General features: G+C 35.2%; 1 protein-coding gene across 1 annotated transcript in view; it reads right to left on the reverse strand.

The window, feature by feature from the left end:
• COL11A1 (collagen type XI alpha 1 chain) overlaps nucleotides 1-26403 on the reverse strand; it is a 290689-nt gene that overhangs the window by 73712 nt on the left and 190574 nt on the right. The window contains 8 exon segments of the mRNA XM_044002791.1: nucleotides 5759-5866; nucleotides 6805-6858; nucleotides 9529-9582; nucleotides 10544-10651; nucleotides 14140-14247; nucleotides 18803-18856; nucleotides 19154-19243; nucleotides 19770-19877. Coding sequence (XP_043858726.1) covers nucleotides 5759-5866; nucleotides 6805-6858; nucleotides 9529-9582; nucleotides 10544-10651; nucleotides 14140-14247; nucleotides 18803-18856; nucleotides 19154-19243; nucleotides 19770-19877 — 684 coding nt within the window.

The following is a 26403-nucleotide window of genomic DNA, read 5'->3' on the forward strand; positions in this document are numbered from 1 at the left end:
TCTCTGGGGCACATCAAGGAATCTTCTCCTTGAGAAACTAAACCAGAGGACAGATAGCCTAGAGAGATAAGCTGAACCAAATCAGACTGAGCTAGCTTCGGATTCCTACCCTTCATTCTGGTCTCCCTTACCCTGGGGAGATAAACTTGGTTGTGGCTGCGGCCTTTGCATCCTGAAGAGAGATCTGTAGCCACCCCTCACCCAATTCCTCTAGTCACTACCAGTGGGGGATGGTCCTCCACTCCTCACCCAATTCCCCCAGCTACCACCAGTGGGGGATGGTCCACCCTCACTAAAGGAACTTTCCACAGGCAGATGGTCCACCCCCATCAGTCCTCTATAAAAGTACCTTCCAGTCTCCTGTTGGAGGAGATTTGGTACCTCTGAGCCATGTGCTTTGTGCCAAATCTCCCCATGAAAGTCCAAGGATTTCTTTCATGGTTTCCCTCCCCTCCAACCTTCCCTTCCCTTGCTCCTAAATAAACTATCACCTTATTCTAACTACTTTTGTGGGCAAGAGGGTGTAATTCTTTAAAGAGGAATTCCTAAGAACCCCAACCCCTGATCCAACCCATACCCCATTTTCCCCCATATCAGTATCACATATCTGTATGTATCAGAGGTTCAGTTGTTCAGTTATTTTTCAGTCATGTCTGAGTCTTCATGAGCAGATTGGGGTTTTCTTAGCAAAGATATTACAGTGATTGGTCATTTTCTTCTGCAGATCATTTTACAGATGAGGAAACTGAGGGCAAACAGGCTTAAATGTTTTGCCCAGGGTCACAAAGCTGTTTCTGAAAACATATTTCAAGTCTGAAAGATGAGTTTTCCTGACCCCAGGCCTGGCATATATATGTAATTTTTATTATAATGCTGGACTGTTCTTTTTTGGTTGGTTATCTGAAGAGTTCCCATAGTCAAGTATGATATCTGTTCCAATATATTTTTCCTTAAATAATTAGTAGAATATACTATTTCTTAATATTAACTCCTAATTTAATTCATCTTGCTTGTTAGTCAAATTAACCTAAAGTCTCTCAAACAGAAATCTTATTAATTAAATCCTAGTTGAGAAAATCAATATAAACACATGTTCTAAGAACAAATGTTAATTTTCAGAAAGATTCTATAACCTAATAATTATTCATAGTTTTTATTCAATCTGGGACCTAAAATTTCCTTTAATTTTATAATTTGGTTAATTACCATTTTGTATGGGATGGAGGAAGAGAAAGAAGTAGGAGTGAGGAAGGAGATGTCCTCTTAAAAATTTGGGGAAACAAATTTAGAAAAGATTTCTTGAAGCTTCAAGGGGATGGTTTCCTATCTGCATGACCTTCATAAACCATAGAGCATGAATAGAATTTTATGCCTAGTCCTAAGTTTATGAAACAGAGCTCACTCCCTGTTTTCTCTGCTTCTCACCTAACAATCAACACCTCACTTTGTTGATAGGGAACCTATCAGTCTTATGCATAAGTTCAAGTGCTTTTTTCCAAACCAACCTTCATTTTTTCCTTCTCTTCTTTTTCTTCTTTTCTTTTTTTTTTCTCTTTTTTTTTGGCAGGGAAATGAGAGTTAAGTGACTTTCCCAGGGTCACACAGCTAGTAAGTGTCAAGTATCTGAGTCCGGATTTGAACCCAGGTCCTCCTGAGTCCACTGTGCCACCTTTTCTAAAAAAAAGTAATAATAATAGCTAGCTAGCTATAGTGTTTTAAGATTTGCAAAGTTCTTTTTAAAATACTATCTCATTTTATCCTTACAAGAACTCTAGGAGGTGGATGATATTATTTATCCCTATCTGACAAATGAGGAAACTGAAGCACACAGGAGTCAAATGTGTGTCCTGTGTCCAATAGCTAGTAAGGATCTGAGGCTGGATTTGAACTTAGGTGCTCCTGACTCTGTCAGTCCTCTATCCAGTATGCCACTTTGCTTCCTCAAGGCGCTAAATATCTCAATGTGAATTTCTCTCATTATAAGAAACTCTGTTAAAAAAAATCATAGAATATATTTTCAGTATTATACTCATTAGGGAATCATTAAGGTTTATTGACCTCACATGAGGGGTAATGACTCTTTCAAAACTGGTAAGGTCAATTAAACCAAAATGTTATTTTTTTTTGGTAACCAAATATATGTATTGTTATGTGTATTGACTTCTCCATCCATGAGCATTAAAAAAAATAGACTTTGATGATCTCTCACTTTTCCATTGAATTTATATTTACCTGTCAATTTCAAACAAAATTTATAACATTGAAGTTATTAAATGAAATTTCCTACTTTAAATAGTTGACTTCTTTCAACATTTGGTATTTTGCCAATTAAAAGTGCACCTGAGGGGGCAGCTAGGTGGCACAGTGGATAGAGCACTGGATTCAGGAATACCTGAGTTCAAATCTGGCCTCAGACACTTAACACTTACTAGCTGTGTGACCTTAGGCAAGTCACTTAATCCCAATTGCCTCCCTAAAAAAAAAAAAGTGTACCTGAGATAATGATTTGAAAATATTAATTTGATATTTATAAATATGATTTCCTGCAAAACACCCTATATCGGGGGCATCCAGGTGGTGCAGTGGATAAAGTGCCGGCCCTGGATTCAGGACAACCTGAGTTCAAATCTGGCCTCAGACACTTGACACTTATTAGCTGTGTGTCCCTGGGCAAGTCACTTAACCCTCATTGCCCTGCAAAGAAAAAAAGAAAGAAAAACAAAACAAAACAAAAAACCCAAAACACCTATTATCTACAAAGCTCTATGTCTTTATCTTCATAAATTTTTGTGGCACACATGTTCTGACTATAGCAAACTCTTAAATGAAGCAGAAGTTATTTAGCTCCAACTATCCATGCAATTAAAACATGCTGAATGAACTGAATTGGATTGGATTTAGTTTAATTAAACTGAGAATTAAAACCTCTCACTAGAGAGGTAAAATATGAAGTAAATCCTTATAATCAACATGGAGCAGACAGTTGAATGAATATGGATAGTACAGATAACAAAATGGATAATTTAATAACATACAAATATGATATTCATCTTTATCTTATACTATTACACCACTGGCAAGTAATTGCTATTTTTAACAGCTGAATTATATGATTAAAAATAACTTCTAGTGTAAATTAATTCTTAGATTTGCTCAAACCTTTGTTTTGGTCTATATAGGGCTTCAGAAAAATCTGTGAGGTCAACTGGGTCTATTTAATTGAACCCAATCATTATTTCATGCTATGATCATATTTTCTATGACATCTTAAAATAATATAAATTTAGATGAATAGTTCTTGTTACTCAAAGCAATTGTGGCATAAGGAAAAATGAAAATTTAGTTTCTGCCATGCCACTACAAATGAGATAAGATTGTGGTTATTTTTTCCCTCTGTGAAATAAAATAATTCTTGCATTCATGCTCAAGATAATAACCACCATCATTTCAATGCAGCTGGGAGTACTTAATTACAGTGAAATATCAATGTTTCTCTTTGAGTATTTCTTGCTAACTGTGATCACTGCATTATTTCTTCACAGAATTTCTTAACAATTAGCCCATACTATATGATTTTGCTTTATGGACCAATTCATTTAAAGGAAGGCATGATTCAAAAATCACTATGCCATCTATTTCCAAATATATGTCCTTTTTAAAAAATTATAGATCCCAGAACTTAAATGAATGAAGAAACAATATTTAACCTTTAATATTACAATTCAACCAACATTAACTAAGGGCCTGCAATGTGTAAGACATTTTTCAAATTATATTTTGACTTAAGATAATAATTTGGAATCGAATCTTGAATTGTAATTGGATTTGAAATTAAAATTGGAATATTGAATTGTAAAATAACAAACAAAAAGACAATGCTAACTATTGATTTATGATTGTATCATATCAGATGTCAACAGCAAACTAATTGCAATATATGTGCCTTAATATAAATTGTTCTGCCTTCATGGCATTCATTTGGGTGTGTTGTACACTTGAATTTTTACAAATCTGAATTTGAAACCTTGCATTTTACCAGGTCTAATAGATTACATTTTAACATTTTATTACTTGCTTTTAAGGAACAAATTCTTAATTAAACTAAGAAGTTATTACCCTTCACAGCAGAATTTACAAAATTACTCATTTTTTCTTCTTTGCTGGAGAAATTATCACCAGTTCATTTTTTTTTTTTTGCCACAAAATACATGAAGATTTTGTGCAGCAATGCTTCTCTTCAATCTAATTCACAGGCAAGTCAAGATATCTATCACCTTTGTGATATCATTGGTCCTCTTTGAGGACAACAAAAGCAATCATACCACATTTACTATTCATGATGTGTTATATATAGCCATACCTATTTAATTAGCTATGTGTGCTACTATAATAATTCAATTTTTAAAAATGTACTATGATCTGTGAGTATAAATATTACAAAGAAAGTCAAAAAAAGATGGTAGACTGAAGAACCAAGAATACTATTGTTATCTTGATTAATCTACCAAATACCTTGGAAAAACTGCTAGAATTTCTCTGTTAAAGCAATTTAATAAAAAGTTTAAAGATTCAACATTCATTCATTCCTAAGATAGTCACTGATAGCCTGCTAGGTACAAAACCCTATGAACCAACAGACTAGAAGAAAATATTTATTACTTGACAGCATCATAGTCTTCAATTATATGAATATATAGTATTTTCTTGCCATGCCTCTGTAAGTAATGGGAATAGTTATATTATTATTCTTCATGAACAAAAATAGACATATAAAATAGAGTAAAGTGACATCCATTCCTTCTATTCCTCCTTGTTTTGCCTCCCCACTTAATTACTATTTTGAGGCAACACGAAGGAAAAGTCAGAACTAATTCTGCTAATATTTCAAGGAATGACAAAGTGCACATATGAATAATTATTTTCTCTCTGAACTGCCTCAAGCTAGTTCTGCATTTAATCAGGAACCACCATTCTTTACCTTCAATTTTCAAGGACATTATGTGAAAATTTTTAGGCTTTAACAGTGCTTTTGTTTACAGGACAGATTTTAGAAGAAAACCTCTCGTCTGTTACACAGATAATTTGTATCTCCATGTAAGCAAGTAGAAACTGTTCATGCTCCATGATAAAATTATTATCATTAGCTATTCAGTTTAGAAGGCAAATTATAATTATCAATGAACTAACAAAATTATAATCTTTGCATAAAAACACCTCTTTTTTGGACTCTAAAGCTTAAATATACTGTCTCTCCCCTGCTCTATGTACATACATGTATATGTGTGTTTGTATACATGTGAATGTTTCATACAAATGAATTCATATATGTATAAATTCCTTGAAAATCTCCTGCCTCAGTCATTGACTAAAGATGGATTTATAAGTCCTTCCTTTTACATATTTCAATTTATTACAAAGTTTTTCATAATTTGATAGCTGGTTTTCTTTTGGTCACAGAATTTAACACAGTGTCTAAAACATACGAGGTACTTAATAAATGCTTTTTGATTAATTTATTCATGAGTATAATTGATTTTTTTCTCCTCACAATGTCCAGTGAAATAGATCAAGAAAGTGAAAGTCACTTTGTTTAACAAAGAAAAAAGAGCACAAATGATTTAAATGATTTACTTAAAGAGGAATGGGTAGATGAAGGAAGAAGAGGATGACTTCAAATTTGGTGCTACAATCTCTGGAAACTACAAGTAATTACAAGACTACTAGTGTCAACTGGGAAAATACCAGGTAAGTATCTTACCTGAAGGCCAATGGGACCAGGAGGACCAGGGAATCCTCTAGCACCTTCATCACCTTTCTGGCCAAACATTCCCTGCTGACCTCTTGGTCCAGGCTCCCCATCACCTCCCTATGGAATTACGAGGAAAAAAAAGTCATATAGAAGAGTTTATGTGTGATTATTATCATTATAGGAAGGAGGTATATTCAAATGGTTACAAATGTCTGCTATCCATATAGGAATAAAGTCATTTGAACTGGTTTGAAGTTCTGCAAATTGTATCATTTTTTTTTTTTTTTGCAGGGCAATGAAGGTTAAGTGACTGGTCCAGGGTCACACAGCTAGTGTCAAGTGTCTGAGGCTGGATTTGAACTCAGGTCCTCCTGAATCCAAGGCCAGTGCTTTATCCACTGTGCCACCTAGCTGCCTGTATCATATTCTTGATAGTCATTCTTGCTTATTTTGGTAATTTCAAGTTTTTGTTTTTGTTACACTCCCTTCCCTTCCCCTCCCTTAGGGCACTGACTATTTCAGCTAGTTAAAAAAGCTTAAAGTTAGAATTAAAATTACATTGAGGGGCAGCTAGGTGGCACAGTGGATAGAGCACTGGCCCTGGAGTCAGGTGTACCTGAGTTCAAATTCAGCCTCAGACACTTAACACTTACTAGCTCTGTGACCCTGGGCAAGTCACTTAACCCCAATTGCCTCACAAAAAAAAAAATATTACATTGATGGGCAAAAGAAAAACAAACAAAAAAGACATCTTCCCAAGAACCACTCTTCTGAATGTATTAAATACTCAGATGGTGCATAGCCACTTATTAAAAATTAAAAGTGAAGCTTTAGCTAGAAAACAACAATAACAAAACATCATTTACTGTGAGCAGGGGAATCTATGAGCAGCCTTGGTGATTATGACGAGTGATATAAATTGTGTTCAGTGTTTAAAAGACAAAAATAAAACACTATCAGCCTGGTTTTTTGTTTTTTTCTTTTTGGTCACAGTTCATAAATTTGATCAAAGAACTGCAGAGACTTAGATTTGCTATAATAAGTAGAATACTTACAGCAATTCCAGGGGCACCAACAGGTCCTTGAAGGCCTGGGGGACCAGGAGGACCCTGTAGGGAGATAAAAGCAGCATTAGTTTCAGAATATATGTATGATAGAGGTCTTTCAAATATTTCCACATTCCTCTGCAGAAAAAAAGTAATGTTGCCTAGACATCTTTTACATTTAATGAAACCATTATTCGTTCAGCTCTTAGAGGCTCAGATTTATATATCTGCAATCAATTTTAAATGGACAAAGGGCAGGCTAGGTGGTGCAGTGGATAGAGCACTGGTCCTGGATTCAGGAGGACCTGAGTTCAAATACGGCCTCAGACACTTTACACACTTACTAGTTGTGTGACCCTGGGCAAGTCACTTAACCCTAATTGCCTTACCAAAAAAAAAAAAATTAAATGAACATTTATTGAAGGTACTTATATTGGTAATGTTTTGGGATATTTAAAAAATGGATTTCTATGCAAACATAAATCAAGTTGAAAATCTTCAAAATATCAGTGTTTTGTTTTCTTTTGAATCAATGACTTGCCTGGGGATCAGCAGAGGAGAGGAAAAGCTCTTTAAAATAATTCCAAAACATAACTTCTAAATGAACATTAGGACAAGGACAGGGATGATGCAGATGGAAGATTCTTCAAACAAACAAAAACCTTGTCAAACTTTTCACTGTTTAAGACTGCATGTATTGAGTATACCCACAATTGTCTTCAGTGAGTAATATGCCTCTACCTGACTCCATATTAATATTTATGGTTATGCTGTTGTATATCCAAATGTAACTCTTTTCTGAAGAACTCAAAAACTTTTTCAAATATTCAAAAAACTAGTCAAAAAAAGTAGTTTGAGAGCTGAACTGATTTTTTAAAAAAGTGAATCATAATGTATATAATTCAGATTTTCAAGCATTTATTTTGCTGCTTTCATAACAATCAGATCAGAAGCATTTTCTTTTAGAACAATGAAGTACATGTAGTATAGTGAATCTCAGCATTGTCTAAATTTCATTTATGTTTTCTACTGCAGGACCTTGTAATGGTGGGCAATATTCCTAAAACCTTAGGAGACCAGCTTCATAGTTAATGAACACTTATCAAATCTTATTCACACATTGCACAGCTAATGCCATGCCACAATTTAAATCCTAAAATATGTCCCTTCTTACAGTCCAAAGCTCAGTTTAAAGGAGAGAATTATTATACAGTGAACACATTTTAACCCTAAATACTCCTTCACACTGCTGCTGTTGCTACTGTTCAGTCATTTCAGTTATGTCCCCAGTTGGACTTTTCTTGGCAAAGATAGTGAAGTAGCCTGCCATATTCTTCCCTAGCTCATTTCACAGATGAAGAAACTGAGGCAAACAAGGTTAAGTGACCTACCCAGGATCACATAGCTAAGTGTCTGAGGCCAAATTTGAACAGTCTTCCTGTCTCCAGGTTCGGTGCTTTATCTGTTATGCCACCTAGCTGTCCTTATTCATGTTACTGGTATTTATTGAGCACATTCTTAGTAGAGCTCTGTAACAAGCTAAAAATGAAATAAATGATATGTCTCTACTACCTGAGTTTTTCTTATCTTGTTGGGAAAACCACATTCATGTAGAAAAAAAAATTTAAAAGCCAGACAAAACAAGGCAATCTTCAAGTGGAGATAGAGTACATAGTAAGGGGGAGAAGTACTGAGGGGAGGTAGAATTGGAGGTCCACCTCTGAGAGAGGTTTGGTCATGAATGGTTTAAAGGCAGAGGTAAATTTTCAAGACTCATATTTTGAAAGTGTACAAAGAATGATGGAAAAAAATGAAGCCAATTCCAGATCTTGGTTTCTCAATTAATGAGGACAATAATGAATATACAATGTGAAGGAATTAATGCTATATACAAGAAAAAAATATGATAGTTCACTTAAATAAAAAAAAAAAGACCATGTCTTCTTATCTCATCCAGGCTATAAGGACTACATAGACGCAGTGCTACTATTGATCAATATTGGAGCTTTGACCTGATCCATTTCTGATCTAGGCCTATTTGCCCCACCTTAGGTAACCTGGAAGGCTTAACATATTGATACAAAATTTAGTGTAGACACCCTGTTGGCTTAGGACACTGGAGCTCAGAATGCCCAAGCTCAAATGATTTTGCAGCCTTACTTTTACACATTTAATTTTACACTATTAAGGATAACAATTACTAGCTACTTTAGTAATTCGGTAGGTGTGGGGAGAACAATTGTGTAGGTTTGAGAAATTTAATTATTTTTGCATACATCTACCTGCTAGCAGGATATTATGATACTAAACTACCCAATTAGATTATTATTTGATGACTTCTTGAACTTTTGAGGTCTTTACACACATACTTTAGTCAATTATGCCTCCTTTAATTATGCATGTTGCATAGCAGTCTCTTCAACCACACCAATCCAAATGAGATAACATCTATAAAGAACTTTCCAAACCTTAAGACAATATATAAATATTGGTATTTTACTATTAAGTGAAAAGATTCAGTCATATTCTAATAATTTGTGGTGTTGATAAGATGGGAAGTTTATATGTTACTAATTTCTCTAATTAAGGAAGCAAGTTGTGTTTCAAATAAAGAGCTCCAAGACACAATTTGAAAATAAAAAACTATAAAAGCATTGGGGGCAGGGGGGGGGTGCCCCCTGGCGGCAGGGCGTGGAGAGGAATTTACATACAGGAATGAGATTAAAAACTCACATTTTCTCCTTTGTCTCCTTTACTTCCTTTCTGTCCTGGTTCACCAATTTCACCCTATAATGAAAGACATGTTTAAGTTCTTCTCTAATTTCTGAACTTCCGTTCACATGTAGTTAATGTCTTTAAATACTCAATTTAATATGACTGTGTTGTGTTTTTTTTTTTTTAATTCTGGAATTCTACTTGGGAAACCCAAAGGGATGTTATCTTTTTTATATATATTCACAGCTTACTTTACTCAATTCTGCTATTGACCAGTCCATGGCAAATTAAGGCTTAACTCAACATGTAAGTATTCTACAACTGGCTTTCAAACAAAGAAAACTGTCTTTTTGTCTCATATCCCCTTAGCAGCAACTAATATTGCAAATGTCTCAATTTATAAAGTAATTTAATTGCATACAACTCAAAAATTTTGCCTGTTTTTCAAAGTATTATAAAATACATGACCCACATTGCCAAATAACCATGCCAGAAGATGCTATTTAATTTAGCACAGTAATAAAAGAAAATATATCAGGTCCAAACACTGTTTTTTTCTTCATCAGTTACAAAGGAACACACCCATATATTCGAAACAGGGGCCTTGGGAGTCTTATTAGGCTTTTAGAAAAATTGTATATTCAAAGCAAATAAACATCAGCCAATTTTTCAATGTCTGAATCCATTATTCTATTGGCTGCTGAAGTATAGGACATATTTTACTTTCCCATTATCATAGGCAACATTTGAGAAAATAATTAGTTTTAACATCAAATATATGGATTTTCTTTTTTGCCACCTTCCTCATTGCTCTTTTATCCCTCTTCTTATTTCTATGTGGTGCACTAGCACTTGGATTAGACACTAATCTCCTGTGACATGCACCTTTCAAACACAAGGAAGGTGCTTGAAATTTAAAAAAGGGGTGTGCTTTGATCTGCCATCTAATTCAATGAAAAGTTATACCCAAAAATCTATGACAGGAAATCAAAATCTTACCAGGGTATACCAATATAAAATCAAAAGCACAAACCTTATCCCCATCTTCTCCAGGGGAGCCTGCAGGGCCAGCTGGACCCGGAAGACCCACGGGACCTTGTACACCATCTCGTCCTGCTGGACCTTGGGGACCCTTTTCTCCCTGTGTTTAAAAAAAAGAAGAAGAAGAAGACAAGAAGCTATTAAGTTGGTCACAAGACCTTTGTTAATTAACTACCTGGTATCAGATTTTCAACCAGCCCCAGAAGACATGGGTCTTTTAGTCTTCTAGCATATAAATAAGGAAGAGGTTTTGATTTATTAATGAAACAGCATTTCAAATAGCAAGCAGTAACCAATCACAGCTCAAAAGGTTATATGTTTTCTTGGGAATACCGAAACAAACATATGTTTAGAAATCATGGATCTTTGCCAGTCAGGTTGTGTTCCACAAAAGTAGTTATGATTCCACTTAGAAGTATTCTTTCAAAAAAGTGTCTTTTTTAAAGGGGTTTTTACTAATGCCTTTTGTTTTCATATCCTTTGCATTTTTAAAAAATGTCCCCTTAACTCTTTCCTAGCCAGTACCCAGGAAGGCTTCACTTGTAATGGATATGTGTGTATACAGAGAGAGCTCTGCTCTGCATATATATGTGTGTGTGTGTGTGTATATAAATATATATATATATATATATATATATACATACATACATATTTTTTTATTTTCATAAATATTTTATCTATTTTCTTATTTTGAGATTCTTGTTTCTTCCAACATTTCTTAATTCAAAATTATCGGGGCAGGTAGGTGGCACAGTGGATAGAACATTAGCCCTGGATTCAGGAGGCCCTGAGTTCAAATCTGGCCTCAGACCCTTGACACTTACTAGTTGTGTGACTCTGGGCAAGTCACTTAACCCCAATTGCCTCACTAAAAAAAAAAAAAAAAGTCTGTCCTTCCAGACAGAGAAACAAAATTATCAGATAGTTTGCTGTTTTTATCCAACTAGAATTTCTTCACATTTGATCACCTGTGATTTTGAGTATTTTTATATTTTAGGCCTCTATCGCTGCTCCCTTAGATTACTGCAATAATCTAATTGTTCTATTTGTATCTATGCTCTCCTCACTCTAGTATGTACTGAAAACAATTACCCCAAACATTATATCTATATATCTATATATAGATTTATGTCTATCTACCTATCATTTGTTAATCTATATATGTATGTATATGTATATATAGAGATATAAACACATATATAAGGTTAGTTATCTTTATAGAATGTGTTTATATATAATACACGTGTGTTTATTACTAATGTACAAATATTGTTCATGGGTACAATATTGGTACAAATATTGGCATAATATTCGTGTGTATGTGACTCACATATTTTTTGATGGTTCCCTATTACCTCTTGGATTAAAGTTCCACATTCTAACTTTTAAAGCTCTCTGGAATATTGCTGATATGTCTTTCCAGATTTATTTCATATCCCTCTGCTTTATGTATATTATGTTAGGTCCAAACTGGCACATTTTCTTTTCTCTTAACTTGATGCTCCATCTCTCTTTACCTCTGGTCAAGCATTCTAGGAATTTACTGCTTCTTTATCTCCACCTCTTAGTTTCCTTACAGATTTGGCTAAGATAATAGCTCCTTTCATAATCCTTCCTTGATTCTTTTCATCTTTAGTGTTTCCCCATTTCACAATATCATGCATTTACATATCAAAAGGGATGCAGAATGGTACCCAGAGAAGAAGGCAGAATTTGCTCTTACAAGACCAGGATTTGACTTTCAACTTGGTTACTATCTATGAGATTTTGGATAATACAGTCATTTAACCTCCCAGGCCCTCAGTTTCCTCATAGGTAGAGTGAGAGGACTTGATAAGATAAATTGGATCAGATAAGATTCCTTTCATCTAGAAACCTATGACCCACAATGGTGCATCCTTCCATATAGCATCACAACCTAGATTTAGAGGTAGGTGGGAATTCTGAATTCATCTAGTCCAACTTCCTTATTTTATAGATGAAGAAAGTGAGCCAAGGCTAAGTCACTTGCCCAAAGTCACAAAAGTAAGCATCAAATGGGATTTAAACCTAAATAATCTGACCCTTGAACTAGTGCTACTCAAGGGCAGATATGGTATCTCATTTTAACTTTTTATTCCTAGTGCCCAGCACAATCATGTGTGCTTAATAAGCTAGGTGGCACAGAGAATGAAAGGAAAAACTTGGAGTTGGAAAGACTTGGGCTCAAATCCTGCCTCAGGCAGTTACTAATTGAGTGACACTGGGCAAGTCACTTAAACTTTGTTTGCTTCAGTTTCCTCATGAAGGATAATAATATCATTCACCTACCAGGTTGTTGTGAGGGTCAAATGACATAAACATTATAAAGCACTTAATACAATGCCTGGCACATAATAAATACTATTAAAATGTTGGCTATTATACTATTAGATATAGGCATAGATATATTGCCATTTTCTTCTTTCAGATAAAAGGAATCTCCTAAAAGAGTATGTAATTTTTCTCAGTGTCACAAAAGTAAATGAATTTATATGTTTAGTGACCCCACCCCACCATTCTTATTAGCTTCAAGGAAATGGAAAGGGAAAAAAAAGGTAATAAAAGAATAATTATCCCAAATTTACAAATAAAGAAACTGAAACACAGAGAGGTTATGAGACTTGCCCAGTATCATGATATCAATCATTACCCAAACCACGAGTTGACCTCATGTCTTTTCTGTCCTTGTCTAAGCAAGGAGGTTGTTTTTATTTTGTTTTGTTTTGGGAGGCTTTTAGTTGTCAGAATCAAAAAGGTAATTGATATTGGAATCAGTTAATCTTTCACTTTGATATACTTATTGGCATTATTGAAGACTTAACTATTTATAAAACACTTAAATGTAAATATAGTGGTCCCTTGGTTAAAATGTACATTCTTAGACTTAATTGAGTCTTTGTGATCTGTCATTTAATTTTAGGGTACAGAACAAGGAGGAGCTTCTTTAAAATATCATGTCAATCAAAAACAGAGGCTAAGGACCCAAATTCTAACCAAAAAAGCACAATTATTATAAAAGGGAAAATGACTTATCAGACTTTTAAGTTTAAAAAAAATAAAATTCCAATATATGACAAAATAATTGAACAGAAGATTTTAGTTCTACTCATAAAAGATCAAAGCATACATTATTCCAGAATGACACCTACTGCTAAAGGGAACTATTACAGAATGTGGAAAAGGTTGATAATTAAATGGGATTACAAAAGAAAGAAAAGTTCACGTTTTTTCTAATATGAAGCAGCAGGGTATAAAGTTTTAATCAAAACTACAATTTGGCTTTTTTTTTAAAGGAAAAAAATCAGACTCCTTTACAGTGATAATAACCAGCCATATTTAATCCCCTCCCCCACAGGTATTAGAGTTTCATAAAGTATGGGAAAATGTGATCTTCTTTAATTAAATTTGAAGTTTTCTAGATCATAAATAGAGAAGGAGATGGGCTTCTATGCTGAGCACATATGCAGAGGAAAGGCAGTGTAATGTGAAGAACTAATATTCTTGAATGAAAAGTAATAACGCTTGAAGGGTAACAGTCTAATACATTTTCTCCTTGAAATTACTTACAGGAGCACCTTTTTCTCCTGCTGGACCTGGGGGACCTTGGGGCCCTGGGCGACCTGGTAAACCAATTGGACCAGCTGTACCTGCAGAACCCCGTTCTCCTGGTGAGCCCTAGAGATAGAGAAACATCATTAATAATGAAAGAATTAGTGCTCTCCAGCTTTAAAAAATAGTTCTTTAAAAATTAATTTCCTAGCTCTCTGAAATGACATAATAAATATCCTAAAAATTATTTGAAATTTGAAAGATAAACTTCCATTCATTCTTCATATAGTCAAGATACTTGATAAATATTATCAAGCAAGTTATTGAAGAAAAAGAATGAATGATCACTCAAAAGGTTATGAAATTTGATATTTCATCAAATTTAAGTCCCTCAAATGTTTTGCCTATGTTTTCTTTTCTTTACCTCAATTACTCATCCAGATAACTGAAATCCACTTCATGGTTAACTTTGACAACAGGTTTTACTCTTATGAATTTCATCGTGCTAGCTAAAACCATTTTTTAAAAATTAGGTGTGACTTCATAGATGATATCATAATGATGTATCAATAACCTTATATTACTAACCAGGAAAGTCTAAAACAACTTTGAATCCGAGTTAATTTTCTCACTAATTCTATATCAAGGGGGACATAGAAATATATATATATATATATATATATATGTGTGTGTGTGTGTGTGTGTGTGTGTGTAAATACACACACACACATACACATATATACACACATGCATGTACACATATATAAAACCATGGAGCTATCCTCACAAGCTACAAATAATAAAGCATGTCCATTAGAATTTCCTAAATATCTCTGAATTGACAATTGAGCAAAAAAGCAAATTATATGGTTCCAGGGAAATAAGTAGAAGTGGTTGCTTGACTGAAATCCAGTGGGTGTTCAACTTTTTACATTGTTTTATTGAACGATAAATCAGGTTTAGAAGTTGATATTTTTATAGTAAATGTTAATGACATGTAAAACCATGCTAATTCCAGTTGTGATGCTTCCTGATTAATCTATAAAATTAAATTTAAATTACTTTGACAGTCAGTGATCTCAACATGCCTTTCCTCTTTTAATTTCCACTACTCCTTTACTCACCCCTGTTGATTCAGTCATATTGAGTTCTCTCTTTTCCCAAAAATAAAATATGCTCATTTTAATCACAGAAGTTTGCTGTCTGAATGTACATTTTCTTTTTCCCAGTCAGAAATGTTTTTTTCCCCATCATCTCCTCTAGTCAAATTCCACCTTTCTTTCAAGGGCTACTTCCTTTAATGTTGAATTTTGCCTTGGCTACATTTAAATGAGATTATGTTTTATTCCATAAGCATAAAGTCATGCTGATTTTACATCTCAGAGAAATATATTTATGTATATCTGTATTTATATATGTCAATGTGTACATGTACATAAATACACACCACAGTTTGGCTAACCCTTTTCAAATGGTCATTTATGAGCAAATTCTACCCCTCTTCCTTTACCTCTAAACAATTATCTAAATTATATCTATTACTTATCTTGTCACCTGATATATTTTTTTTTTTTTTAGTGAGGCAGTTGGGGTTAAGTGACTTGCGCAGGGTCACACAGCTAGTAAGTGTTAAGTGTCTGAGGCCGGATTTGAACTCAGATACTCCTGACTCCAGGGCCGGTGCTCTATCCACTGCACCATCTAGCTGCCCCTCACCTGATATATTTTTAAATATGTATTTACTTATTATAATATAAGACAAAAAATAGCCATGGCCTTTTATTGGTAAGACACAACTGCATATTTCCATGCTTTCATTAGGCATATCTAGAGCCTAAATTATGATTCTAAAAGGGTATGATTTGGTTATTTTATGGCCTAATGAGGTGGTGTAAAGTGTCTGAGAGAGGCAAAGAAGGAGCTATCTCATCAGCATTCCATTCTAATGTAATATCATAAAGCAAAAGAATAGAAACATAAGCTTAAGAAAGATTCTATTAAAGATACCAGTAAAAAGTAAGCAGATGAAGTTCTTCTGCCATTTTTTGTGCCTCTTCCTTTCCAAATGTTATATAATTAACATGTTTCATTTCTAAACTCTCTACATGACTATGACAGTTCCAAGCATTTGAAATATTTAAGCCTAAAATTCTAGTAAAACCTAAAAGCACTAACTATAAAGAATCATGGTACCTCCGTACTTGAAGGCTTGAACACTGGCCAAGTTAAATCAAAGCCTAAAAATTCTGACTTTTGCTTTCCTTATTCTCACCTCTACAATTAGGAAAATCCTAATTCTAAAACACTGACATCTCTTTAATTCTAAAACAATGACATCTCTTTTACCTCTGTGGATTCTCCATGGAATGACCTGCTTTACACAAACTAGAGACTTAGATAAGATTCATGACTGGTGAAGGATTAACATTAGCAGGCTGATATGAATCATGTCTATTAAAAAAAAATCCCATTTCTGAATAGCCAAAAGAATGTGATGGGGAGAAACACTGGAATTGAATCAGAAAACCATGATATATAGATAAAATTTTAGGGAAATAAGGATATTTATCTTAGAAAGGCAAGAAGTCTACCTTAAAATATCTGGGGGAAGAGGATGTCAGGTAGAAGAGGGATTATATTAGCTCAGTGCCATTCCAGAAAGTTAAACTAGGATCAGTGAGTAGAGATTATAGGAATGTAAATTTCAGATAGTTGGCAGTACAGATAGAGTACTAAGCCTAGAGTCAGGAGGATCTGAGTTCAAATCCAGCGTCAGAAACTTACTGGCTGTATGACTCTGGGTAAGTCATTCAACCCTGTTGAACTCAATTTCCTCATCTGTAAAATGGGCTGGAGAAGGAAATGGCAAACTACTCCAGTATCTTTGCCAAGAAAACCCCAAATGGGGTCACAAAGAGTCAGTTAGGGCTAAAATGACTCAACCACAACAAGAAAAATAACAAATTTCAGCTCAGAACAACGAAGGATGTTCTAACAACTAGAGCTGTGTAAAAACAGGAGATTTTTATATGAAGCACTTAGTTCTTCAGCACCTGAATTCCTTAGGAAGAGCAGCAGCATTGGTTAGTGGACAGAATATTGGAACTGAAGTCAGGAATATCTGGATTACAAACTTCAAACTAGATAATTACTAGTTATAAGATCTTGGAGAATTCCCTTAGCCTCTCTTTCCTCAGTTTCTTCATCTGTAAAAATGAAGGGGTTGCCACTAAGAGACTCAACCATTCCTTCCAGCTCCTAACCTATGATTCTATGAGACTGAATAACTACCTGCTAAGGACATCATAGGAAAAACTATGAATTGGCTGAGAGATTGGACAAAAAGGTACCTAAGGCCCTTTTCAAATCTTGGATTCTTTTTTTTTTTTTTTGCAGGGCAATGGGGGTTAAGTGACTTGCCCAGGGTCACACAGCTAGTAAGTGTCAAGTGTCTGAAACTGGATTTGAACTCAGGTACTCCTGAATCCAGGGCTGGTGCTTTATCCACTGCGCCACCTAGCCGCCCCAAATCTTGGATTCTTTATGTGATTTTTCTATTTTTTACAAATCTATACTTTTTGCTTTCTGTGAGTATACATGAATGGTAGAATAGAGTTCAAATTCTGTTGGGCCACTTAACTTTCCACTTGCACAATGTTGAAGACATCACAAACTCAGAACCTCAATTTTCTCATTTTTAAAAGTTATTTTTACTAGATGAACTTAAAGTACTTTCCATCTCTAAATCTGTAATTCTGAGATCCCAAATGTCCTGCTATCTTTAGTTTTTTATTCTGTTTATAATGACATACAGATAAATCATATTTATTTAAATCTATAAAATGTTTACTTAATTTTGTTTATCCTTACAATTATGCTCTCTACTTGACTTTTCAAGAATGTTAATTTTTGCTCTGGAAATAGTATGAGTTTCTTCATTTTAAGTTGAGATAGTTGGATCACATGTTTTCTACATTTTAATGTCCTAATCTCTATGTCCAAATATTCTATGCGATTCTGGGAGTCACAGATGTGTTGTATCTTTAAAGCAGCCAAGAGATTACTACCCAAGGACACTTTAAGAACTGAGAAAAAGTAGAGGAATAAGGAAAAAAATGCTTTTTCAAAGGAAGAAATAAATGAGGATATTATCTGTGATTTATCCATCTGTTGATCTTATCATGTTACATGAGTTAAATAAGGCAATCTTCATAATTTATTTAGATGATTACCTTTCATCCTTATGTGGAAATTGTCATTCATCAAATTATAAATTTATAAAGGATATGGGCTCAATCTGAATGCATTTGATAGTACTTTTTGTGACAAAATATTGAAATGAATGAAAATATATCTATTGAAAATATTCCGTTTACATTTCCAAATTTTTGGTAACTGAGAATTTCTATTACTTTTAAAACCTATTTATATCCTTAAGAGCTGCTAGGAAGCAAATATATTTCTTCTTCCCAGTGGTAGCAGTGGGAAGCAATATTTTAGCCAAAATTCCTCAAATTTATATACACATTAGCACATGTAATTAGTAGAAACCAATCACTGTTTGGTTTGACTGAAATCAGTTACCTATAGCCCCACACAGTGTCAATAGAAATATAGCATGAGAACAATTAATTGAATTTTATTAAAACGTCTAGAAGAGTAATTTATTAATATTACTTACAAGTGGACCAGGCGGACCTTGAGGACCTTCCCCACCTTTCAATCCAGGTGCACCCTAAGGGAAAGGAAAATTGAATAAATATAGATAACTAGAATATAAATATAGATGACTAGAATGTAAAAAAGGAAGGAGATTATGATTTATAAGGAAAGAAAACTGCCAACCCAAAGATTTTGAAGAATAAATATGGTTTATCTGAGAAAAAAACAAATTAACAATAGAAAAATGAAACATAAGATTTTATAATTTTGAAATCATATTTATGGACCATTAGTCTTCATTTGGTTAAGATCTAAGAAAATGTCTAAGCATAAAGCTTAATTCTTATTCTTTATCTATATGTTATTGTACCTGAGCTCCAGGAAGGCCTCTTTCTCCTGGGAAACCACGAAGTCCTGGTGGTCCATCTTTCCCTGAGACACCTTGAGGACCAGGGTCACCCTATGAAGATATTACAAGTATTTGAGAATAGAGATAAATTGAGCCTTGCCATTAGGAAGCATGATTATTCTTACTGTAACTGAACAATAAATCTTGACATTGGTCATAGATGAACATATTCAATGAAAACTACAAATATGAAAATAACATGACAGGTACATACAAATAGATGCAAATATAAACGACTGAGATAAATTTAATGTAAAATTAGTATAAATAATAGAGCTTTTCTTATTGAAGGCAGTTAAAAATAGGGTTTTAAGTTACTTTACTATAAATGTAAAAATACCTATCAGTAGAACCAAATTTCCTTTAGAATGACCTATCTTAAATAAAACATAGATAGATAACATCCATCTACTGAAGTATTGTCTCGAATAAAATATTTTCCTTATAATAGTATATTTTTGTAACTCTATATTCCATCATTAACAGAAGCATTGAATAATGTATAAATGCTTATAGAAAAATAATAGGCTGAGGTCTAAAGCATAATCACTCACTTACTTAAAAATCCATATATTACCTTTGCACCCTCTTTTCCAGCTGCACCAGGAAGTCCTTGCTCACCAGGAGGACCTGGAGGTCCGGGATGACCTCGTTCACCTATTGGACCAGTCTCACCAGTTGGCCCCTGAATTAATTAATAAAAACTCAATACAGCGACTCTTATAGGAAGTTAAGAAACAAATACAACAGATAAATACAACAGATGTTCTGTTGTATCCTCTAGGAATCTCATCCTGGAAACTCACAATATTGTTATTCCCATATTGGAAGTACATGCCATCTTTTTGCCCTCTCCCTCTGAATGAACCCACTCAGGCCAGCCATGAATTCATTCTTCTCTAGGCTACACTTTGGACTTCCTCTACCATGGGCTCCATCAGGGTGCCTTCCCACATCTTCCTATGGCTCCTCAGTTTCCTGTTGTTGTTGTTGCTGTCTTCCCCTATTAGAATATAGGTTCCTTGAAGGCCAGAATTTTCTGATTGAATTTGTATTCCCAACACTTCACCCAGTAGCTAGTAGACATAAGCACATGATAAAAGTTTGTTGATTGACATATTAAGATAGATTTTGAGGGAATCATTCATAATATTTGGTCACTACTAGAGGCTGTTGTTGTATGTCCTTTGTTTTGTTTTTGGGTTTTGGTTTTGTTTTGGTTTGGTTTGGTTTTGGGTTTTTTGTGGGGGTTGGGGGGGGGAATGAGGGTTAAGTGACTTGCCCAGGTCACACAGCTAGTAAGTGTCTAAGGTCAGATTTGAACTCAGGTCCTTCTGAATCCAGGGCCAGTGCTTTTCCCACTACATCACCTAGCTACCCCCTTGTCCTTTGCTCTTGAAGAGGACCATGACATCAGAGTGATGTTATGACTTGCACTGAATTGGACTGTGCAAGGTCACCAATTTCACTCTCTTCCACAGCCACCTGGGTCCAGTGGCATGATATATATCAGGACAACTGGAGATGGCTCCAGACATTTAAGACAATTGGGGTTGATTTGCCCAGGGTCACACAGCTAGTATGAGTCTGAGGTGAGATTTGAACTCAAGTCCATTCAACTTCAGGGCCAGTGCTCTATACACTGCATCACCTAGCTGCTACTCTAAGGATATTTGTGTGGTTCTCTGGTTTATGAGAATAAACAAAATCAATTATTAATTTCTGACATGAAGCTTATTTCTACATCTTCTTTCATTGATTATTTTTCCTACCTATTTTCACAGAAGATACTCAAGAACTTTGGAGATAAAACTCAGGATTTAATTTAAAGTGGCTTTAATTAAGTTGAGAAGTAAGGACAAGCACGGGTAGTATATGTCAGACAACAAAATATGAGTAAACAAATACAAATACGAAAGGATTTATCTTTTATAAGTATATTGGGAAAATCCAATCAATGAAGAAGTGTTTGTTAAATACTTGTAGCAATTCCAAATTCCTTAGCATTGTATTTAAATCCTTTCACTATCTGGTCCTAGCCAGTTTATTGACCTACTGACTGACTTCTCTTTCCATTTTTATTTCACACTATTTAATATTCTCCCATTGTACACCATAGCTAAGTGGTTATACTCGTTCTCCTCAGCATTCTATCACCCACTTCTGTGGCCGATGTTGTTTGGCCATGCCTGGGATACACTCTTTCCTTACTTCTGTCTCTTAGAATCCTTAGCTTCATTCAAGGCTTACTTGGCTCAGGAACTACTTCCTACAGTATGTCTTCCTTCTCAAAAAGTAAAGTACATACTCATCTGTTTCCATGTTGTACACCTCTGGTTAAACATAGCATTTTTGGAACAGAGATTGGTCTCCATTTTATTCTTGTATTTCCAGTGCCTAGTACAATACTTCACACATAATAGGTGTGGAAATTTATTTTGATTTGGGGACCCTACCTTTGGGCTGAGATTAGAAAGCCTTGGGCCCTCAGGGTTTTTTCTGTGTAAGGGGCTGGTGCCCCTCCCCCTTCACTTCAGCCGAGCCAAAAAAAAAACCCATGGGCTTTTCAGGACACCAGGTCAGATGGCTTAGGAAAAAAAGAAAAAAAGCCCCAGCTCCCTCCGCCCTGAGAGGATCCATCTAAGATCCCAGGCTCATCCAGGCTGGGCTCTGGCGTAGCCCATGCCAAGGTCCCAGGCATGCAGCATGGGGCATGGGCTCCTGGGTGTGGTTGAGCTTCCCCAGCCACAGCCCTAGTATGGGCAGTGGGTTAGTTTGGCATGTGCAGGGGCACAGGGAGCCCTGAAGTTTGAGTGGAGAGAAGGAAGATATATACCGGGGAGTTAGAAGTAAGGGGGGTGGGGGGTGGACTGACTGAGCAGACAGTACAGGAGGTAGGAGAAAGCAGGCGGGGCGGGACGCTGAAGCACTAGGAGAACTCTAGAAGAAGGTCCATTTGATACACAGGAGGAGGCTGGTGGAAAGAGACATGCTGGAAAGCAGTCACATTGTACATTTTATTTCCCTGTATCTTTATGTTTAAATTGTATCTCATAAATAAACTCTGCTTTGATTATTTAGTTAAGAGGCTTCTTAATCTTTTGCTTATCAATTTGAGAGCAGTGTGGAGAAATTTTTAAATGGCCCATATTAAGTTAATAGCAGTCAGCTAGCCAGTGAGTCAAGAGGCCACAGATTAGTCCTCCAGTCAGATTAGTCCCCTCAAATTAGGCCAGCAAGTTAAGGAAACTGAAAAGCAGAAGACCATCCAAGAGAGGGTGGAGGTGTTTAGGCTGAAACTATTCCTTACAAGAATTGGTTGGAGGAAAAATGGATGTTTAGTTTGGAGAAGAAAAGTATTAAATTGGACATCATTGCTATCTTTAAATATATAAGGGGCTGTATGTGTATAAGAAGATGTTGATTTGTTGTGCTTTACCTCAGGGCACAGCATTACAAGCAATGGGTAGTAATCATAGAGAGACAGGGGAAAACTACCCAACATGAAACATACAAAACCGTCCATGGGTTGGACTCCATGGAGATTTACAAGAGAAGACTAGATTACCATTTAACTTGTCAAGGATGTCATAGAAAAAAATTCCTGTTTGGGAATGGGTTAAAATTATTTGACCACTGAGATTCATTCTAGTTCTGATATTCTATAGCTCTAAGAGAGTAGAAAAGAGGGTGAGCAGAATTTTGATTGGTTTAGAAATCATCAAACAACCATGTCATTCCTAATGACAAAAAAGGAGTATGAATATATTTCCCCAGAGAGAGAAAAAGACATGACAATTATCTTTACATTTTTAAAGGGTTATTTCTTCAAAGAAGTTTTATAGGTTTATAGTCTTGAAAGCAATAGCTGTCAGAAAAAGGCAGGTAGAATTTGGTTCAATATGAGAAATCACTTTCTAACAATGTTCAAAATAGAATGCATTGCCTAATGTGCCAATGAAAATATCGAATTTTGCTTTAGAACAATGTCTAAGATTTCCACCAACTCTAAAATCCTCAAATTTAATAATACTGTTTCCCAATTCTGGAGTTCCATATGCATTTGTCTATAAGAGAACCAGGTTAGGGGAAGTTGACTGATGGGCTAACTTAAAATAGGTAAGAGATGTAGCAGTGTTCAAGAAAGGGGATGTATCATTTTCTAACATCTTTCATGTCAGTGGACCTAGGATCCAAAGAGTATTTCTTGGAGAAGTAGCATGCCATCTACACAAACATTCAATGTTTAGTTCTTTCCCTTTGCACAAACTGGCTTCTTCAAGTGTTTCCCTGCTGCCCAACTTCAGAAATGTGTCTTTGTATTTGGATGAGTCATGGACTTAGTTTCTTATCTAATATGATCTTGAGCTTCCCTTATGGACCTAGCCCAGGCACACCCTCTACAGAGGATAGATAAAGAAATTTACAAGACTCAGAGTCTAGAGGACCTGTGTTCCAGTCCTGCCTAGAATCTATAGTGGCAAATCACTTAATCTCTAAGTCCCTGAGGCAACTCTCTAAATTGTTAAAACACACACACACACACACACACACACAAAAACTATTGGTCTGCATAAGTAGGAGTTTCTTTACCAGGGTATTCCTATTTCCTGATGAAATCATAGGTCTAGACCAAAACAAAACAAACAAAAACCCAAACAAACAAGTAAGAAGCAATAATTCAATAGATCATATATCAGAGTGATAAAATTTAAAAAAATTACCTAGATTCTCCAAATCATTATATTTGCACAATCCACCAAGTATATCTCTCTGGGAATTCCAAAATGAGCCACCTTAACAAATCCTCCTGATCAATGACTTCCCTGACCACAAACTAACTATGATCCCTATTTCTGGAGGTGAATTCTGAGATGTGTGTCTGAGGAATCCTGAAGCCAGGGAGATGGGATTTCCATTTGCTCGAGGTTACTGGAAATAAATAGCCAGCTGAATTCAGTTGCAGCAAATGCCAAATTGAAAAATGTCAGGTCATTTAAGTGCCTCCAGAGAGTTGCTGCTTTGTGGTGCTACCATTTAATCAGCTTTCACTTAAACTTGTTATGGGAAGAGAAGGCTGACCAGCTGTGCTCTAGCTCCACTTAGCATAAAACAAAAGAAAATGGATGCAAGCTAAAGCATGAGAGGTTTCATTGAAGTCTAAAGAAGAATTTCAGGACAAGGCTGCTCAGCAATAGAATGTATCGATTAGTCATCTTATGTACTGTTATTCTGGAAGTCTGTTAAGGCCCATGAAATATTGTCTGGTGGTTGGGATATTTGAAGTACAATTCTGGTTGAAGACAGTGGTTTTATCTAGTGACCCTTATAGTCAGTCTTAAGACACTTTAATTTTATGATTTCCCAAATTCTATTATTTCATGCAAATGGTACAAATCTCTATTTCAATATCACATAATAGTGCTAAATAAATGTGTGTTAATTGATTTAAGTATTTCATGGAAATAGTCAGAAGGGTCATCAGGGGTCATCTAGCTTGATACTAACCCAAAATAGGATTTTCCTCCAAAATGTACTTGCCGAATGACCATTTAGACTCTGCTTAAAGATATCTAATAAGAAAGAATACATGACCCCCTAAGTAGTTAATTCCTCCCTGTGAACAGTTCTAACTTTCCTGTGTTGTTGTTGTTGTTTTTTAATTACGTCAAGCTTAAATTTGTCTCTTTACAAATCCTGCCCATTACTCATAGTTCCTATGGGGCAAAGTTGAATAAATTTTTCCACATGATGCCTGTCCTAGTAGCAATCATGTTCTCTCACTCTCTCACTCTCCCAAGTCTTCTCAATAAACACCAAGCATCATCTTGCTAAATGCTACGGGGACAGCTAGGTAGTTCAATGGATAGAGTGCTGGGCTTGGAGTCAGGAAGACCTGAGTTCAATCTGACCTCAGACACTTACTAGCTGTGTGATCCTAGGCAAATCACTTAACCTCTTCTTGCCTCAATTCACTGGAGAAGGAATGGTAAACCAATCTAATATCTTTGTCAAGAAAACCTCATGGACAGTATTGCTATATGATGCCCCATGGACAGTATTGGCATATTATGGTCCATGGAGTCAAAAAGAGTAGGACAGGACTCAAAGCCAAAAGAGAAATAGTCCCTGCCCTCAAGGAGTTTGCATTCTATCAGAAAAGCTTAAATATCTCCAGTTCTAATATTCTCAGTTCATTAACCAGTTCTTATATATTATGAAGCCAAAGACCTTCAACATCTTGTTGAACATTTTGGACACAATCCATTTTATGACTATTCTACCAAAATGCATCACTAAGACTTGAAGACAACACTCTAGCTGTGGCCTGACCAAGGAGATTAGAATTTCCTTAGTTCTGTACTCTCTATACTTCTTAAAATGCAGACCAAGATCATATTCTCTTTCAAGGTGTCCCTATCACTGTGTTGGTTCATAAAGAGCTTGTAGTCCACTGAAACTCTCAGATTTTTTTTTTTCAGCTGAAACTTCTGTTTAGCCATGCATTTCCCATTTTGTCCTTGTGAAGTTGGTTATATTAACCCATGCATAAGTTTATATTTATTCCTATTAAATTTTATTTTATTTCATTCAATTGGATCAGAGATGAAAGGGACCTTAAAAGTCAGCCTCTTAAAAGCCCTATCTATTTTAGAGATAGGTAAATTGAAGCTAGAGATTTAAGTGACTTGTCCAAGGTCACAAATCCAGGTCTTGATTCTAATCTTAGTGCTCTTTCTCCTACATGATGCTGTCTCCCTTTGACACTACTTTGGGAATATAATTGATTTATAGTTGAATGGGTGCTTTCATTGGGGCAAAAATGGAGAAAGATCTTTGTTGCTATAAAAAGGAAATAGAAGGAATATTAATTATTGCAATAGATATGATTCCCACGAAACCACTTCCTTGATCTTCCACAAAGCCATGCCTGTGTTTGAAACAAGCAAAATACTGGTCTCCATAAAGCTCCAAAAATGGTAATAATTCAGTAAAGATGCATACTCAATAAAGCACACTTGCTATTTTTTTGTTGTTGTTTTTTTCCTCGCTAGGAGAGAGAGAATAGAGCACACATGAGTTCATCAGTTTTAGATGTTTACAATTTGGCTTGAAAGGATATTAAAAAAGGGTTTGAGGTTTGGAAAAATTCAGATAAGTCACATGATGTTTATATTCTTATTCTTATTGCCTTTCTCTTCCTCAAGCAT

The sequence above is a fragment of the Dromiciops gliroides genome, chromosome 4 (genome assembly GCF_019393635.1).
Source record: "Dromiciops gliroides isolate mDroGli1 chromosome 4, mDroGli1.pri, whole genome shotgun sequence".
Classification (NCBI taxonomy): domain Eukaryota; kingdom Metazoa; phylum Chordata; class Mammalia; order Microbiotheria; family Microbiotheriidae; genus Dromiciops; species Dromiciops gliroides.